The 17,970-nt window shown below is 41.9% G+C and overlaps 1 protein-coding gene across 1 annotated transcript in view; it reads left to right on the plus strand.

The window, feature by feature from the left end:
• The first annotated feature begins 12,089 nt into the window (after positions 1–12,089).
• LOC308320065 (regulator of nonsense transcripts 1) overlaps positions 12,090–17,970 on the plus strand; it is a 31,201-nt gene continuing 25,320 nt past the window's right edge. Inside the window, exons 1-6 of the mRNA XM_080770375.1 lie at positions 12,090–12,548; positions 14,142–14,284; positions 14,412–14,501; positions 14,992–15,159; positions 16,813–16,993; positions 17,526–17,687. Coding sequence (XP_080626501.1) covers positions 12,369–12,548; positions 14,142–14,284; positions 14,412–14,501; positions 14,992–15,159; positions 16,813–16,993; positions 17,526–17,687 — 924 coding nt within the window. The 5' untranslated portion in view covers positions 12,090–12,368. The remainder of the gene's footprint in view (positions 12,549–14,141; positions 14,285–14,411; positions 14,502–14,991; positions 15,160–16,812; positions 16,994–17,525; positions 17,688–17,970) is intronic.

The following is a 17,970-nucleotide window of genomic DNA, read 5'->3' on the forward strand; positions in this document are numbered from 1 at the left end:
TTTTTATGATCAGTACTTTATTTAGATATTTTACAAATACAGAAAAAACAAACACAAGCAACAACAGAATACGTATGCATGGACATTATGTATGAACACAAACAGAATATAAAACAAGGATAAGATAAACAAATACAAATAAATCTACTTTTATACTTGGCGTTTAACAATTAAACCCCAACATTCCTATTCTGGGGGGAACTTTCACCACAAATAGCAGATCTACAAGCTCACAACGTGCCAGGGTTCGATGAAGAGACTTTGTGTACTGTAGGCTGAAAAAGAACAGTACAGTTTCACTCAGGTCCGTTTTACCAAGTCTAGGCGGTCTAAGTGATTGGCACCCTACCATTTGATACAATGTTTATCCCAGGGACCCCAATCTATACTGTAAAATCCTCAGTATTTTATTTGAACTCTTGAGAATATACAAATGGAACCAAATGGACCCATAGCTGTTACACACACACAGAACAGTGGAATAATAGTGGAAACAAATATAGGTCATTGTACATGCTGAGCACTGAATAAAGTCAAGGACTACCTGAGAGTTCCAACATGTACTGCCTTTGATAAATGTACTGGCAACACTGAACAGAGTACAGTAGCTGTGAATATAATATTTAGTGATCAGCTGTCGTTTTATACAATATAGAAGTGTTGTTTTTATGGTGTGGTTTAAAGTGAGTTTAAAATGTGCCATGAGATTTTCAGGTAAATTATCAAATATAGATAATCCGTCCTGTTCCGTTTACCGTCCTGCTCCCGTCCACTAAAATGGCATGCCGTCTGCCGTCTACCTGATTCCATGTGAATGCAACATATGGCATCGCTGTCAGGATGGAAACCTTGCATGTCCAAAACCGCCGTCACTTTTCTCAGGAAATGTAAAAGTAGATTTTATTAAAACAGACAGTTACAGAATGTTTCTAACATTAAACAACGTTTTGTGAGTTTGTAGATCTGGGATTATGTGTGCAACACACTTGTGTGATGAAGCAGTACATTAATCTACACAAAAAAATAAACCCTAAAAAAATAAATAAAAAGAAACATGTTGATTTGAATATGGACTTGGTGTACAATGCCTGACAGCAGAGATATGCTGTTATAGGAAGTATTCAAACTGAACTGTCATTACCGGTTCAGCAGATGCAATATGGAATGTCATCTTTGGCTATTATGAGGTTATAAGTCCAATGCAAACTCATTAGATCAACAAGGTCACTGACATGCATGTCAGCAAAATGTTAGTCTAGTCTACTCTACACAGTCTTAAGAGGTTTAATTTCCTCCTTGTAATGGCTTAAAAATGGAGTGCTATGATTTTTTTTACTTTTTGAATACGTCTATGGAGTTACTCTAATAGACCCAGGTGTGGTTATAATTTTCAAATGTCTTCGTGTATTTTTTGGTTTCTTCCTAAAAATCTTTGAGTCAAAAAGGCCCAATCGAAATGCACGTTACAAAATCATCCCCTTATTCCCTAACCTCTCCCCATTGATCATACAACAACAGTGCAAGTTCAGTTCAGTTCACCACTCACCTGAAAAGCAGGCATACTTAATGAACTGGTTGATGTGGCCACATAAAAACATAATTTTAACACTTCTGCCAGATCCGGAAAGTCAGCCAGATCCGCTGCAGCCCAAAAAAAGGAAGCCCGTACAACAAGCCAGATAGACGGGAAGTCCAAAATGAACACACTCTCTAACCAAGAAAAGTCAGCCAGATCCACTGCAGCCAGATCCGGAAAGTCAGCCAGATCCGCTGCAGCCAAAAAAAAAAGGAAGCCCGTACAACAAGCCAGATCCTTGGACGGGAAGTTTCGAAAAGTGAGTCCTGACACTGCAGTGATCGAGGAGAAGGACGGCATCATCATCAGAAAGCTGCAGAGTCAGCTCAGTCACAGGTCTGGTTGTTGCTGTGGTGCTTGGAGGCAGAGAACCATGCATCCACCTTCTACCTGCCCACCTCGTCATCCACCTTCTACCTGCCCACCTCGTCACCGTGAGCCTATCGATGATCAGAGGGCCAGCCTGTGGAAGACTACTTAGGCGCAGCTGTGATGTGTGCTCAGTGGCATTGTGACTCAGTCTGTGATACCGAGCGCACATTGTCCACCAGACTCCAGAGGAGCTGTGAAATTCAAACTGTGTACAAGCATCTTTACGTGTGTGAAGCTCCCTGCGTATTTATATGGTCTATGTAGGAGGGTACAAATAATTATATAAATGTATATAGAGTATGGGAGCGTACTTTTTGTAACTTTGGTTAGGCAGTAGTTAGAGTAGGGAGTTTAGATAGATTAAATCCTTTGTAACTCTTTTCGTTTTGTTATTTAGATTTAGATAAGAGGGTTCATTTGGCATTTAGAGTAGGGATAGTTATTTTTGCTTGTTTCTTTGTGTTGCCACATATAGCCGGTTTTGTGTTGTATTGATTGTGTTTATTGTATATACCTTATCATAATACTGTGAAATAAATAAAGTTCATTGGCCAGCCGTGTTGCAGCCTTTTATATAACCTAGACTTGTAAGGGAATGTAACAGTTGGGAGGACAGGAAGGAGGGCTATACCGGATTTGCCTGCAGCTAGTGAGACTCGGGAGAGGCCGTCATCGCTCCACCTGTGAGTCCCAGGAGAGGTGAGAGGAAGAGGAAGTGGGAAGTCCTCCCGAGTCCAGTGCCTCCTGAATCTGCCGAGGTCCAGGACAATTAACCTCATCGCCGCGAAGAAACGCAAACCGTTCAGATTCCAGAGGCCGTTCAGAATCAAGATGCATGTGAGGAGGCTGCAGTCGCCCCAGTTGCAAAGCGTGGAAGGAGGAAGGCAAGGGGAGAAGTCGAGGGTCCCGTGTCTCGGGTCCAGGACAAGCCACTCGTCGTCACAGAGAAGCCCAAACCCAATATAGTCCATGTATAGTATCGTCAACCATGTATCGTATCTGTTCAAATGTATCAATACACCCCTAATATCTATGATGTGTATATTATAGTGGAATATAGCTTTATTACTTATTTAGTATATAACTAAAATATGTTGAAGAAAATCTATACTGCTCAACAGAACTAGGGAATATGCTCAGATGGCAGAGCAAAGAAACTTAAACCTAAACCTAAAAGGACGCAAATTGAGTTCCACGACAACAACGACAATGATGCACAGAAACAAATTTCACCCATTTCTTTTCTTCTGTAAGCCTGTGATGTGACAATATCTATAGGTAGACGTGGTTGAACCATAAAGGATTTCGTGTGATGTGTCGGTTGCACCACTCATGGTGTCATTGTTTCTCATTGCACGTTTTTGACAGTATCGGACTCCGAAGCTGAGTTTGTCGGCACGGAGCCATGGAAGCCTAAGGAGTGCCTCGAGGAGAGTTGAAATATTTCAACTTCACACTACAAACCGGACCAGATGAATACACAGATTGCTTCAGCTTCTCCATATCCCAACATCAACGCATATCACAACTGGACCAGGACAAAACCCCAACAAAGTTAACTAAAAGTCTATCAACACCGGTAAGTTGAATTGCCTACATTCACTCATTTAACATTTGCTATTTTATATGTATGCCTATAGACTTACAGTAAATAACTACCAAATATTACCATAATAAATACAATGTGTGCATTTTGTCTTACAGTCACCAAAAAAGTCAACATAGGCTACTACTCTTCAGCAGCAGCAACATATTATTCACATCAGCCCCCTAGCTCTTCCCAAGAAAGTCCCCGTCAGAACTACAAGCAATAACCCTCAAAGAAGTCAAAGATCTCGCAAACCAGCAGAAAGTAAGTACTGAGTTTATTTTTTATTCCAACTACCACAATATAGAATACATTCACATAATGAAATTTAATTCTGAAGGTGGATTCTAACAATAGTTTTTATGGAGTTTGTTTGAAGAATAAGCACTGCAATTAAGCCAAGATGACTTAATAGCTAATGGCTTAACTTGGCCAAGACTGCAGAGCAAATAATGAATATGCTGCAGCCTATTAACTTTAAGTCTTGTGGCTTCTTAGGCCTCATTCAAACGAATGTTTGGTCGTTTTTTTAGGCCACCACAATGCTTTACCAATGCGAGTCACAAACCCCCCCCCCCCCCTCACGCTGCTCGGACAGGACAATCAAAATGTGGGACTTGGAGAAATCCAACATGACCAGAATTAATTAAACAGGCCAGAAGATGAACACTATACTTCGATGATGAATGGACCAGTGCGTTAAACACAACCTACACCAATCTTACTAGCAGACTTCACCCAGGGGCAGAACCTGACTGAGGAGGAAGCTCAGAAAACGAATTCATGAAACGGAAAACAGAGTGCCAGAAGATGAGCAGGGTGTGAACTCTGAACCGAAGAGCTCCAGAGCCAAAGAAAGTTCAGAAAGCGACATTCCAGAGTGATGATTCCCGAGCACGGCACGGTTGCAGCTCACCGCTCCTTGGCTGCGTGTGTGTGTATGATAGATCTTTATTTGTCATTGCAACGTGTACAACGAATACAATGTATATACACATATATATATGTATATACACACATACATACACAGTCACCGAGAGGAAACACTGAAGTGAAAAATACATGGTGGCCGAAAGTGGGTTGGATTGGGTAAGTCCCTGCAACATACTAGCATCAAGCTGCCACACGCTACAGAAACAGGAGCCCTATGGGCCTCATGGATCTGCAAGGCCAACTTAACTTTTTTATTTACAACTCCCTCCTTCCACCTTGGCAGTCTGTCCTAGTCCAGAGTGGTGCTGCCTCGACGGGGCAGCTAGACCTCCCGCAGCCATGCCTGCTCTGCTGAGAGCCCAGCTCCTACAGCCGTTATCCTAGGTAGGCCTGTCACCATTATTACATAATGGCCTAAATCGCAATTATTTTTGTCATAATCGTCAAACGTTTACATGTTGAAAAATTGTAGTACATTACAAATTGTTGATCAGGAGCTGCACCAAGGAGCTGATCACACTCATCCACAGAGTACAACACAACCTAGAGGATTGATGAGATTGCATGGGATCACACAGCTAAATAAGTACCGGTCGCTAGCCATGTGGAGACTGCAGGCTCAGACCATTCTTTGGAGTCCAAACTTCAGGAGAAGGCAACATCTCCAGACTACACCAGGGTTGAGGAACATGAACACCAATCTGATCTCAACACTCATTCAGTCCAGACTGGTGAAGACAAAACATCTCTATGATTAATGAAGTTTGGTCTTATCGTTTGTCGTTCTATGTTGTTAATGAACCGTTTAAAAAGCCTCCATGTAGTTTATAATCGTTTTTGTTTCATCATTTTTAAATGTGCTCAATAAACTAGATTTGATGCTTTGAAACATTTACTGTGATGTAGCCTTACTGAAAAGCTTCAAACACAAATCATCTGTGAGCAGCGTGGTTAAGGATTCAAAACAAAACATTGTGACCAGTGTGAGAAAAGCTTCAAAACATCTACGGTGACTACTGTGGGAAAATCTTCAAAAACAAACCCTAAAAACTGAACACACATTGGAGAGAAGCCAGACCAAAGAATGGTTCTAGCCATTGTGTGGGAAGGTTTTACACGTTTTACTCCAAGTCATGGATGGATTGATGTGTGTATATGTACTTTGCAGGTATTGTCACAGCATATATGTTTGTTGTCATGGGGGTTTGATTGTGATTGTTTGATCTAAATTGGCCTACATGATTATTAAATGTTGTTCAAGTTTGTTCCTCAAAATAAAAAGGAAAAAAAAGGGGTATATCCAATTATCTACCAACACGTCTCTCCCCAGTCCAGGAGAAAGAGGAGTTGCAGCAACTCAACGACCGCTTCGCTAACTATATCCAAGACGTCAATGATCTGACATCAGCCATGTTTCTCCGTCACGAGAAAGAATATTATGACATTATAAATGAGACTTTAAACTAGTGACTGGAAGCAGAAAGTATTCATGACCATGTTTATTAAGGTAATACAGTCTAGGTGAAGTTGGGCCCAAATACATGGACTTCTATGGGGCTATGGGTTTTTTTGGGCCCAATGACAGCGCCACAACAGGCCATTATATGAACTTTCAGGAAATCCCGATTTCCTTATGCCTTCACAAAATATCTGTCTGACTTCCCCCCCTGGTCAAAACTCAGAAATGGACCACAAATCTGGTCAGCATGACAACTCAGACCTCAGAAACTACATCTCCCAGAATGCAGCAGCAAGATGGCTGCTGTTACTTGATTAGGAGCACCTTAAAAGGAATGGAGGTTCGGTCATTCTCAAAAAACAAACGGATGCAAACAGCAAAGACTACTCTTGGGTTCTACCTCCAAAGACGCCAATGGTTTTCAACCAGCCAAACTTAAGCAAAACATTCAAGTACTCTTTCAGTACACTAAACACTCAAGTACAGGATGATAGTCCGTTTCTCCAACAGAAACATCACCTAACGTGGATTTGAGTACAGTATGTGTGGTGTTGCCACTTGCCAACGTAGGACCCATCTGTGGAAGCCTGATGGTCTCGGCACACAGAATAATTCCCCCTGCTACTTTGCACATGTGACAGTGAAATTATGTTTGAACAGTTGCTTGATTGCTTTGTTTTATTTTGGTTAATGGTTTTGTTTTAGGGTTTAGTTGTGTCATTTTAGGATTTTATTAGGGCTTTATAGTTTGGGTACAAATTTATTTTATGATGGCTTATAGATGCCCCATTGTATTTTAGTTTAATAAAGTATTTTGTGAACCCGTTTCATATTTTAAGTTGTCCCACGAGTGTCTTGAAGTTTTAAGAGTGTTTAGACTAGAGGACCAGACCTCCCATGGTAACACACTTGTTACTGTGAGGTTGCATTGGACTGTTAATTGCCATGGCCAAAAAAAAGAAAATAAAAATAAATTCCATATTGCACCGGCCTAACTGCTAATGACAGCCATCTGCTTGGCTTTGTGACAGCATATTGTTGCCAGGCAGAAACCCTGTGTTTTTGAGCGGTGCAGCCACTGCTATGCACAGCGTTGTGTGTATGTCTGTCTGAGCACGGAATGTGCTTATATGATTGCACATCATGTCATTGTGATGAAAGGCACCACTCACTTCACATCAGTGATTTTCAATTAGCGGCCTACTTCATCATACAAGAGTGTGTTGCACAAAAGTAGTGAAAATAGCAGATCTACAAGCTCACGATGTGACAAAATGATTTAAAAATTAAAGAAATTACATTTTTGGACATACAAACACCAACAGCGATGCCATGTACCTGCAAGCACGGTAATCTCTTCTATAATGGTGTCTTCTTCTGTGGTAACGCAGAGTTCCTGGAGCCACTGCAGTCTTCTAGATTGAATGATGTCTTCTTCTGTGGTAACGCAGATTTCCTGTAGGACCACACCTGCTGCCTCCAGAACGCCAAGACGTAGTAGTTTATACACCAGAGTAGTTTATACACCTGAAACCACAGAAATGTACTTAGAACCAGGAACTCAAGTAACCAAGTACATGATTTACTCAAGTTATGTACAACCGAGGTATTTTTTTTTTAACTTTACTGTGATATTTCCAATTTTACTTCTACATCTCAAAGCAAACATTGCACTTTTACTTCTACTCCACTATATCTCAAGGCAAACATTGCACTTTTACTCCACTATTATTAGAAAATTAAAACGTACTTTTTTTTTTAAACGTAAAGTTTGATTATTATTACAAAATATACAGGCCCCTTTTCCACCGGTTGGTTCCCAATGGAAACCGGTTCAGTTCTTTGTGGTTCTTAGTCCATGAGCCAGAACTCCAAAATTGGAATGTTATTTATGAAATATAGTTATTATGAAACTATATTAGATTGTTATCGCCATGAAACTTCCCCTGTTGTTTACTTACACAAAGACAACGATTTATAGAAAACAGTGGACAACACTGACGTCACCAAATTTTGAGCAACACACTGAGCGACTTTCGTGCAAACGAAAGCCTGGGTACCGAGGCTATTATTTTTTTTTAGAGAAATCTAACTATAACAGTGGCAGTAAGAATTAACATTTTGACATCTTTCAACATACCTGGTTTGTTGATCGGTCGCTTGTGAACGCACACAAATACTCATCTTCAACCTGTACAAGTTCAGAAAGGTAGAATGTCTAAATGAAAACTGTAAGGTCCATCACATACAGTAGAGGCACAGTCTGACAGAGCCGTTTATGCTGTAATGCTTACCGTGTCCATGGCTGACAGATCATCTTATCTCCAGTGGATCTCTTCTGAGACACCAGGATGCAGAAATAGTAGGTCCCATGTGGCTGCACTAGTTGCTGCGAGAGTGAGGTCTAGCCAACACCAACTCAGGATTCCAAGATCACTGCCCTCCACAAATTCCTACCCAACATCAGGTTCTTGAGCTATTCAGTGTTGTCAGCCAAGATGTCGCGCCGCAGCACGACTACATAGGTGGTACGCTTCTTTCCCCTCCTGGCTTGGCTCCCATAGGGTCAATTTACTTGCCTCAAGTTCTGGGTGCCTGACGCAGTGCCCTGCCAGCCTCATCCTTCTCTCTCCGACTTGGTCCGTGGATGGTTCTGAAGATGACTGTAGATGGCTAGATGGCTTGATCCAGGACCACCTATAGAGACAAAAAACCTTTTTTTTTAAAAATTCACTGGCAATATTCACCTGCCATTATTGGTCCAATACAAACACGCAGATGGCTACATTCTTTAACCAACTACCAAAATGTGTTCACAATTTGTCAATCTTTCAAAAATAGCAGATTCACAAGCTCAGAGTCACAACTGATCGCATCCCGACGGGGTTTGAACTTGTAGGGATTTAAAAATAGACCAAGTATAAAATGGACAATTTTCAACCAAAGTTCGTGTTTTAGGAGGTTATTAGAGAAAGTAAAAGATGGGGTTTTTCTTCATTTGCAGCTTTCTTTTGTTTTAGCGATTTTAACTAGGCAGGGACATTCGAACATGGGGCTAAATATGTATTATTATTTTTTTTAACAGAATTACATCTGGCCACAAAAGATCACGGAATCTATTGAATGTGGGGGGAGGTGACAAACTGACATATTTAGCCTACGACACATGTATGGCATCCCCCGTATCCCCCTTCACATTCAGTAGATCCCCCTTCACATTCTATTGTATTTGTATATTGTATTTGTATAATTATTTATTGTCCTGTCCTGTATGTATGCATTGACCTGAGCAAAACAATTTTCCCTTTTGGATAATAAAGACATCTAATCTAATTCAGTAGATCCCGTGACCTTGTGTGGCCAGGTGTACATTTCTGGGATCTAGGAGGACTACTACGACTATAGTAAATAAAAAATAAATTGCTATCAAATTTAGTAAAATACATATTTAGCCTCATGTTCGAATGTGCTAAAACGAAAGAAAGCAGCAAATGAAAAGATTAACACTCATCTTTTACTTTCTCTAATAACCGTCCTAAAACATGAACCTTGGTTGAAAAAAAACAATGTTGTCCTTTAATGGGTTTTCAAATGATAGTTTTGGGGTAAAAAAAAGAGAATAATTGAGAATAGAATAGAAGTAAAGTAAAACTGCACAGTATTGAGTAAATCCACATGTTCCACTGTTGGCCAGGCAGTAAGAGTTCAATTTGTACAAGTATGCCACTTGGTGGACTTTGATAGTAGTACAATTAAGATAAAGTTTGGTTGGAATGTGTTGATTAAGTTAAGATAAAGTTTAAAGATGTGCTGTAGTTGATTAAAGTAACCAGGCTTGCATGTGTGTGTGTGTGTGTGTGTGTGTGCGTGTGGGCTGAAGTAGTTATTGTAATAATAATAAACAATTAGCCAATTTAAAGTAACTAAAGTTTTCAAATACATATAGCAGAGTAAAAGTACAATATTTGGATCTGAGATGTACTGGAGCAGAAGTAAAAGTATTGAAAATGTGGAAGTACTCCGGTAAGGTTAAAAAAGAAAGAAAGAAAAAGTACTTAAATACAGTACTTTAGTCACAGTACATATGCACTTAGTTACATTCCACCACTGTGTTATGTTTTCTCTTGCCTTAGTAGAACTGTCGTACAGAGTTGAAGGCCTCACAGGAGCCTGGTCGTACACATCCGTCTGCTAGACTTGGGAGATAATCTGGTGGTCTCCTCTCTCTGCAGGTCTTCCACTGGCATCCTTCTCTGTACTCTCTGGTTTGCCTCTTTACTTGGATCATATCCAGTCTAGAGGCCGGGTTCTTTCCAACTCCCAAGGACTAGGTAGGAATGGATGGATCATTTTCTGTAGAATATAAGAAGAAACTCATGTAAATGAATACTAGGTTCCAGTCGGCATACGATAATTTAACCCATTAAAACCGGGACAGCATTTGTCATTTTAGATTTGAGCTATTTTTTTTTAGAATCAGCCTCATGTCTTAATGGGTTCATTTTCTTAATTATAATAATAAAACAGAGCATACCAGACCGGTAACTTAACTTACATTATTAATGCATCCATTACATTAAGGTAAAGAAGGAATCCTCAGGATCAGGCAGGTATAAATGTTTCAACGTCACAGTGCTGCATGGTTCTGGTTCAAACATTTGTATGGTCTGTACATCAAACGGGGACAAAACAATGCATCATCATAATCTGGAACTGCTCATAAACATGCCACCTGCATAACAATGAGTCAAATATATAATTGACTGAATCATTACAAACAAACTCACTGGTGTAGCAGCATGCTATATCAAACAAAGCACCTGAGCATGAGCCACACCCAGCATGCCAGCACATATAGATGGAGGGTTCCCTTGGCCCAACACCTCAGCAGTGATTAGCTACACCTGGCCTACTATCTCTTACTTAAAGGACAACTTTAGTTTTTTTCAACCAAGGGTCATGTTTTAGGTTGTTATTAGAGAAACTAAAAGGTGAGTGTTCATTTTCTTTCATTTGCTGCTTTCTTTCGTTTTAGGGATTTTAGCAGTTTTTGACAGGGGGGCGGGGGCATTCGAGCATGGGGCAAGTAAATATGTATTTTTAAACACAATTTTATGGTGATTTATTTTTTTATGGTTTACTATAGTCTTAATAAATGCCAGGAAATTACATCTGGCCACAGAAGATCACAGGATCTATTGAATGTGACAAACTTACATATTGAGCCTATATACACACAGTTTAAGCCTTCCCCCAGTAGGCTACCTTCACATTCAGTAGATCCTGTGATCTTCTGTGGCCAGATGTAATTTCCTGACGTTTATTAGGACTATAGTAAACCATAAAAAAATAAATCACCATAAAATTGTGTTAAAAAATACATATTTAGACCCATGCTCGAATGCCCCCGCCCCCCTGTCAAAAACAGCTAAATTCCCTAAAACGAAAGAAATCAGCAAATGAAAAAAGATTAACACTCATCTTTTACTTTATCTAATAACAAACATGAACCGTGGTTGAAAAAAAAAAGTTGTCCTTTAAACTCCTCCCCTGTGCAATGGTGGAAGAAGTACTTATAGATTTATTTTAGTTGAAGTAGCAATATCACAATGTAGAAATACTCTGTTAAAAGAGCATTTCCCCCTTTCAACTATATCTTTGTATAATTGGTCCTCATTGATTCACATTATTATAAGATGGCTCCATATATTATAATGAAGTGCTTAAGAGTTAAATACCGCCAGTTGGCAGATCTATTAAGCCATAATTGATCACACTGTGAGTGGACGACCCAATTAAGCATTACACTTGTTTTTAACAGGGTCCACCATATTCAATTCATCAAAACATTTAGAGAGAAGGGGTTCGATCCTTCATCCTTGACATGAAAAGGTTTGAGAACCAATATGGCAACATACGTTTTTCAGAAAAACGGATTTAGACGACATCTCTAGAATCGAGCTGAGGCCGATTTTTTTTTACCACTTTATAATTAAAAAATATATATATTCAAGCAACTTTACAGAAAGAGCGGGCATCACATGGCAACACAGCACATTACTCGGGGCAAAAAAGCACCCTAAGTGGCGATAAGGTATAGATACGGCAAAAAAGCACCCTATGCTATGCTACGGAAGTTCGTCGTCACAGAGTGTCCGCCCGCCGTTACGTTGGATTGTGTCTCGGCGTGAAGGAAGAATTCTGCTACTGCGGTTCCAACAAGTCGTGTTGTTTGGGTTCAAATCCAGGTCCGAACGAACGGAGATCCGCGTCCACAGGAGCAAAGAAGTCTCGGATGTTTTCTTTTTAGATCATCTTGTAGGAGAGTCCGGAGAGAACAGAACATCAAACATCTCTGTTTTGATTGAAGCTAGAAGTGTGTGTGTGTGTGTATGCGTGTTTTTTTTTTTATTAGTATTCTTATTATTATATTTTAAAAGATGAGTGTGGAGGCGTACGGGCCGAGCTCCCAGACGCTCACCTTCCTGGACGTGGAGGAAACGGAGCTGCTCGGGGCGGACACCCAGGGCTCGGAGTATGAGTTCACCGACTTCACGCTGCCGAGCCAGACCCAGACCCAGCCGGGCCAGGGCCAGAGCCACAGCCAGCTGGACGGACAGGTACCCGACGTGGTGGGCTTGTTTTGAAAAAAAGAACCGCGGCGGTGCTAGCTTTAGCGTTAGCGAGTGGCTAAAGGAGCTAACCTAGCTAGTACACAGCCAGGCTCCTAGCAGGGATAGATAAGATAACCGCCAAAGGATGCGTGGGCGACGTCACGTCAAAGCGTCCGTCTTGCGGATGTTATTTTTTTTAGAGCACTGGAAATGTGATGTCTGTCCCAAGTTAGCGAAAATAGCAGATATACAAGTTTGTAGATCGGTAGCCATGGTTCACATGACGCTCTTACTCAGGGCTAGTAGATCGGCTATTTTCATGGTCTGTTTTATAATTTATGGCATTTCTTAGATTTTATTTATGTATTCGTGAAATTATTTTGAAAAACAATAAATATTTTCCTAATTCATGGGAAGAAAATGGGATGTTATTTATTTATTAAATGTTTGGGAAATGGCATGCTCACAGATCTACAGCTCTAAATGTGCCTTTGACTCAAGGAAAGGAGCATGGGTGAACTTGACTGGACTTTTCAAATATTGTATTTGTATCGTATAAAAACAGTTTATTTCTTGATTGCAGTTTCCTTGTAGCTCAATAATAACGCAGTATATGATAAATTCACACCAGGCAGCTACACACACCTCCGATTGTTCGTGACTTTACTGTCCCATCCATGGTATCTTTATTTATTCTCCCAGCTTGCTAACAGTCAACATTAGCAACCCACGGCTTGTTAGCTACATGCTAACGCCAGCGGTCTAAACGTTATTTGCGTGTGTTTTTCACTGTTTATCGCGCCATATTATGCGCACGAACAACAGTGTACACATGGATAAGGCATATATAATAGCTGAGTGTGACGAGACACAAGGGTTGACAACAGTCTGTTACTGTTAATTATGTTGTGTACTTTCAGTATAATGCGCCCACCTGTATGTTAGTGTGATGGTAAAGCTAACTTAGCGCTTCAGTGCAGTAGTTAGTCCCAACCCTGGTACTTCAAGATGACTATTGTACTCTTTAGTACTGCTGGTTTTATATATCCTACCAGGATCTCTAGTACTGCTGGTTTTATATATCCTACCAGGACCTCTAGTACTGCTGGTTTTATATCCTACCAGGACCTCTAGTACTGCTGGTTTTATATATCCTACCAGGACCTCTAGTACTGCTGGTTTTATACATCCTACCAGGACCTCTAGTACTGCTGGTTTTATATATCCTACCAGGACCTATAGTACTGCTGGTTTTATATCCTACCAGGACCTCTAGTACTGCTGGTTTTATATATCCTACCAGGACCTCTAGTACTGCTGGTTTTATATCCTACCAGGACCTCTAGTACTGCTGGTTTTATATATCCTACCAGGACCTCTAGTACTGCTGGTTTTATATCCTACCAGGATCTCTAGTACTGCTGGTTTTATATCCTACCACGATCTCTAGTACTGCTGGTTTTATATATTCTACCAGTCCAGGACCTCTAAACTGTCAGGATGTAGAAGACATTTTTAGAATCTGATCTCAGGTCAGAATGGGTTAAGAACTTCCACAGAAAGGGAGTTCGAGTTTCATTCCATTGTTGTGTTGCGCAGGTGAACGGCCCTGATGAAGGCCTCCATAATGGCGGAGTGGACGACTCCATGGCCAAGGCCAGCCAACTGCTGGCTGAGCTCAACTTTGAGGAAGATGAAGAAGACACTTATTACACCAAAGACCTCCCTCTGCACGCATGCAGGTATACCCCACGCATACACACAAACACGGTGTTGTCGGACAAATGCCTGTCAGAATGTCTAACCAACGTACAGTATGCAGTTGCACCCCGTGAATTCTGTACGATGTGCCTAATGTTATCATTTCAGCTACTGTGGTATTCATGACCCGGCGTGTGTCGTGTACTGCAACACCAGCAAGAAATGGTTCTGCAATGGACGTGGAAACACTTCCGGCAGGTATGTTATCCTGCCATAGTGTCCATATGTCGTTGTGTTATAGCGTTCATATCAATGTCTGGTTCAGAAAACGAATGTCTTTGCTTGAATTGTCGTTTCTAAAATGTATTCCACACTGACATGACTACCCAGGGCAGTATTCATGGACCCCCAGGGGTCGTCAGCAAGTCAACGTAATTGAAAATGAAAAGCCCTGACTTGGAGTATAGAAAATAATGTTGTTTTTTTATGGATGATGTGATTGGTTGCAAACTGACACTGACAGAAATAATTACCCATTTCCGCTACCGTAGCACTAAGAACAAATTATGAGCATTTGGTTTGGAACGTGGAACGTATAATCTACTGATCATGTACGTCATGCACTGTATGTGAGGTCCTGTTGCGTTTACTTTCTTTTGAACCGCCTTTTGGATTTATGTTAAACATCCTGGCCTGGCTGTCCGGGCGGTGTTTGGTTTGATGTGGTGGTCCTCCCTTTGCCCTACAGCCATATTGTCAACCACCTGGTGAGGGCCAAATGCAAAGAGGTGACGCTGCACAAGGACGGTCCCTTGGGCGAGACGGTGCTGGAGTGTTACAACTGTGGCTGTCGCAACGTCTTCCTGCTGGGCTTCATCCCCGCCAAGGCCGACTCTGTGGTGGTGCTGCTCTGCAGGTATGCAAACCTTTTATCTTGAGACCCAAAAGAGAGATTAGAGGTTTGGCCGGGATCCAAACTAGTGAAAATAGCCGATCTACATTCAACAAGCGTTTGTATTCTTCACAAATGGTTTCGACTGTGAATGAGAGGTTAATATCTTAAAGGGCCCCTTTTGCAACCAGATCTTATTTTAATGATGTTTAGGAGACAAGAAACACTTTCCTGGGTTTTTTATGTGGGCATATAATGTGTTTTTAGATTTCAAGTATTTTAAAGTGTCCATGGGCTCCATGAGGTCATGGCTCACTTATTTCCTGGACTACATGCTGTCTCAGTAGGACAGCCCTCACCCTATCCACGAGGAGGAGCAGTGAACCAAAGCATTATGGGAATTGTAGTTAATTGATTAGTCCCGGCAAGCACCAATACACGCAAGTTACGTGAATTCAGTTTTATACATGTTTTGTTCCGATCTAGTCGAAAGGCTACTCACATTAGCTTCGGATGGCTATCTCTTAGCCATAACACTGGACTGCGCCATCTTGATTTGCACGCCCACCCACGCACGCTTTCAGTCGCTTTTATCTCCAATTCCCCGTCCCAGGCGGCATTTCTGGTCAAAACAACGCTTATTGCACGGAGCATAGCGGTCGCTCTAATGGCGCCGGCCTGTACTTCTCGTCGGCTAGCGAGAGATCAACACCTAATCCGACAGCGCACACACACACCATTATGTCAACATCCGGTCGCGGTGTTTTGGATCTTCAAAATAAGGGTTGAAAATCATTCATCATGATGGTTGAAATCCGTGAATCAGCCGTGTGCCAGTCAGTCTGTTGTAATGCGTCCCCACAGTCAGCCAAGAGCCAGTCAGTCTGTTGTAATGTGTCCCCACAGTCAGCCATGAGCCAGTCAGTCTGTTGTAATGTGTCCCCACAGTCAGCCATGAGCCAGTCAGTCTGTTGTAATGTGTCCCCACAGTCAGCCGTGAGCCAGTCAGTTTGTTGTAATGTGTCCAGTGTTGTTTTCGTCAGGCATGACGTCAACGCCCCTTTTTCCAGGACTAAGACGTGACGTTGACGAACGACACTAAAATAATTCGGGACAAGACTGACGCTGGCGAGCTAAATCAGCTCTGTTTGATGACAATGACGTGTGTTATCGTTTACGAGACGAGGCTAGACGAAAATGTTAGTGGATTGACGAACAAAGTTTTAAATGCATGAAAATGACAAACTGACTAAAACCCTTAGGAGTTTTCGTAGACTAAAACTATCAAGGATAGAAATGACTAAAACTGACTAAGCATTTTGTCCAAATGACTAAGAGTGACTTAAAACTAATAAGCATTTCGTCCAAAAGACTAAGACTGACTAAATCTAAAAATGAATGCGTCCCCACAGACAGCCATGAGCCATTCAGTCTGTTGTAATGCGTCCCCACAGTCCGCCGTGAGCCAGTCAGTCTGTTGTAATGCGTCCCCACAGTCAGCCGTGAGCCATTCAGTCTGTTGTAATGCGTCCCCACAGTCAGCCGTGAGCCATTCAGTCTGTTGTAATGCGTCCCCACAGTCAGCCATGAGCCAGTCAGTCGTTGTAATGCGTCCCCACTCCCCACAGACAGCCGTGTGCCAGTCAGTCTGTTGTAATGCGTCCCCACTCCCCACAGACAGCCGTGTGCCAGTCAGAGCAGCCTGAAGGACATCAACTGGGACAGCTCCCAGTGGCAGCCTCTCATCCAGGACCGCTGCTTCCTGTCCTGGCTGGTCAAGATCCCGTCTGAGCAGGAGCAGCTCCGAGCGCGCCAGATCACCGCCCAGCAGATCAACAAGCTGGAGGAGCTATGGAAGGTAGTCGGCGGCTTCAAATTAAAACGCTACTCTGTGTGCAATTGTATATCTTTTTCCCCCCGCCGGTGGTTGTGATGTCATGGCTATAGCTCTCTGATTGGATATGATTTGCTCTCAGCTGTACACCCCACCAAGTGCGCAGTCGGAATAACATACAGATTCCTGGGATTTATACATGGATGTTTTTTTTTTTCCATTTGTCAAATTAATCAAATCAAAGGCATTTCAATTCTGCTGCCAAGCCAATCAAACGAAGCTAAGGGAAAATGAACCTGAACAGGAAGTGGGTATGCCTCCCTCCCATTATTAATCTTAATATTAGCTGCAGCTGTGTTACTTACATTCTTATGCAGACTGTCATGTTTCTTTTTTCCTAGATATAGTTTTTAACCTGAACTGGAAAGGGAGCTACACAATAAGTTTCATGCCCTCCCTTTTAACAGCCCTCCTACTGGCTACACCCGATGCACGTTTTGAAAGTCAGGGTTCCTAATAATAAAGGCCGTGTCCCCTGACTCGCTCCCCTTCCCAGGACAACCCCGGGGCCACCCTGGAGGACCTGGAGAAGCCGGGCGTGGACGAGGAGCCGCAGCATGTCCTGCTGCGCTACGAGGACGCCTACCAGTACCAGAACATCTTTGGCCCGCTGGTCAAACTGGAGGCCGACTACGACAAGAAGCTCAAAGAGTCCCAGGTAACGTTGCGTCACCAAGACGTCACTCGTGATGTTCGTGGAGATTCTGGCCAGGTTAAAACCCATTTAAGACCCGAGGCCGATTCTACAAAATGCCTTCTAAATCAGTAGTTCTCAAACTTTCACATTTTCGAAAAACAATGTTCAAAAATAGCAGGTGTATATACTGTGAGCTTGTACATTGCTATTTTCAAAAAGCCACCACAAAAATGTTAAATGACACGGATGCTTTCCTGGTTTTAATGGATTGAAATCATCGAACTACTTCTTTGGGACATTTATC

Source organism: Protomyctophum bolini (genome assembly GCF_963924005.1).
Source record: "Protomyctophum bolini genome assembly, chromosome: 8".
In the NCBI taxonomy this organism is placed as follows: domain Eukaryota; kingdom Metazoa; phylum Chordata; class Actinopteri; order Myctophiformes; family Myctophidae; genus Protomyctophum; species Protomyctophum bolini.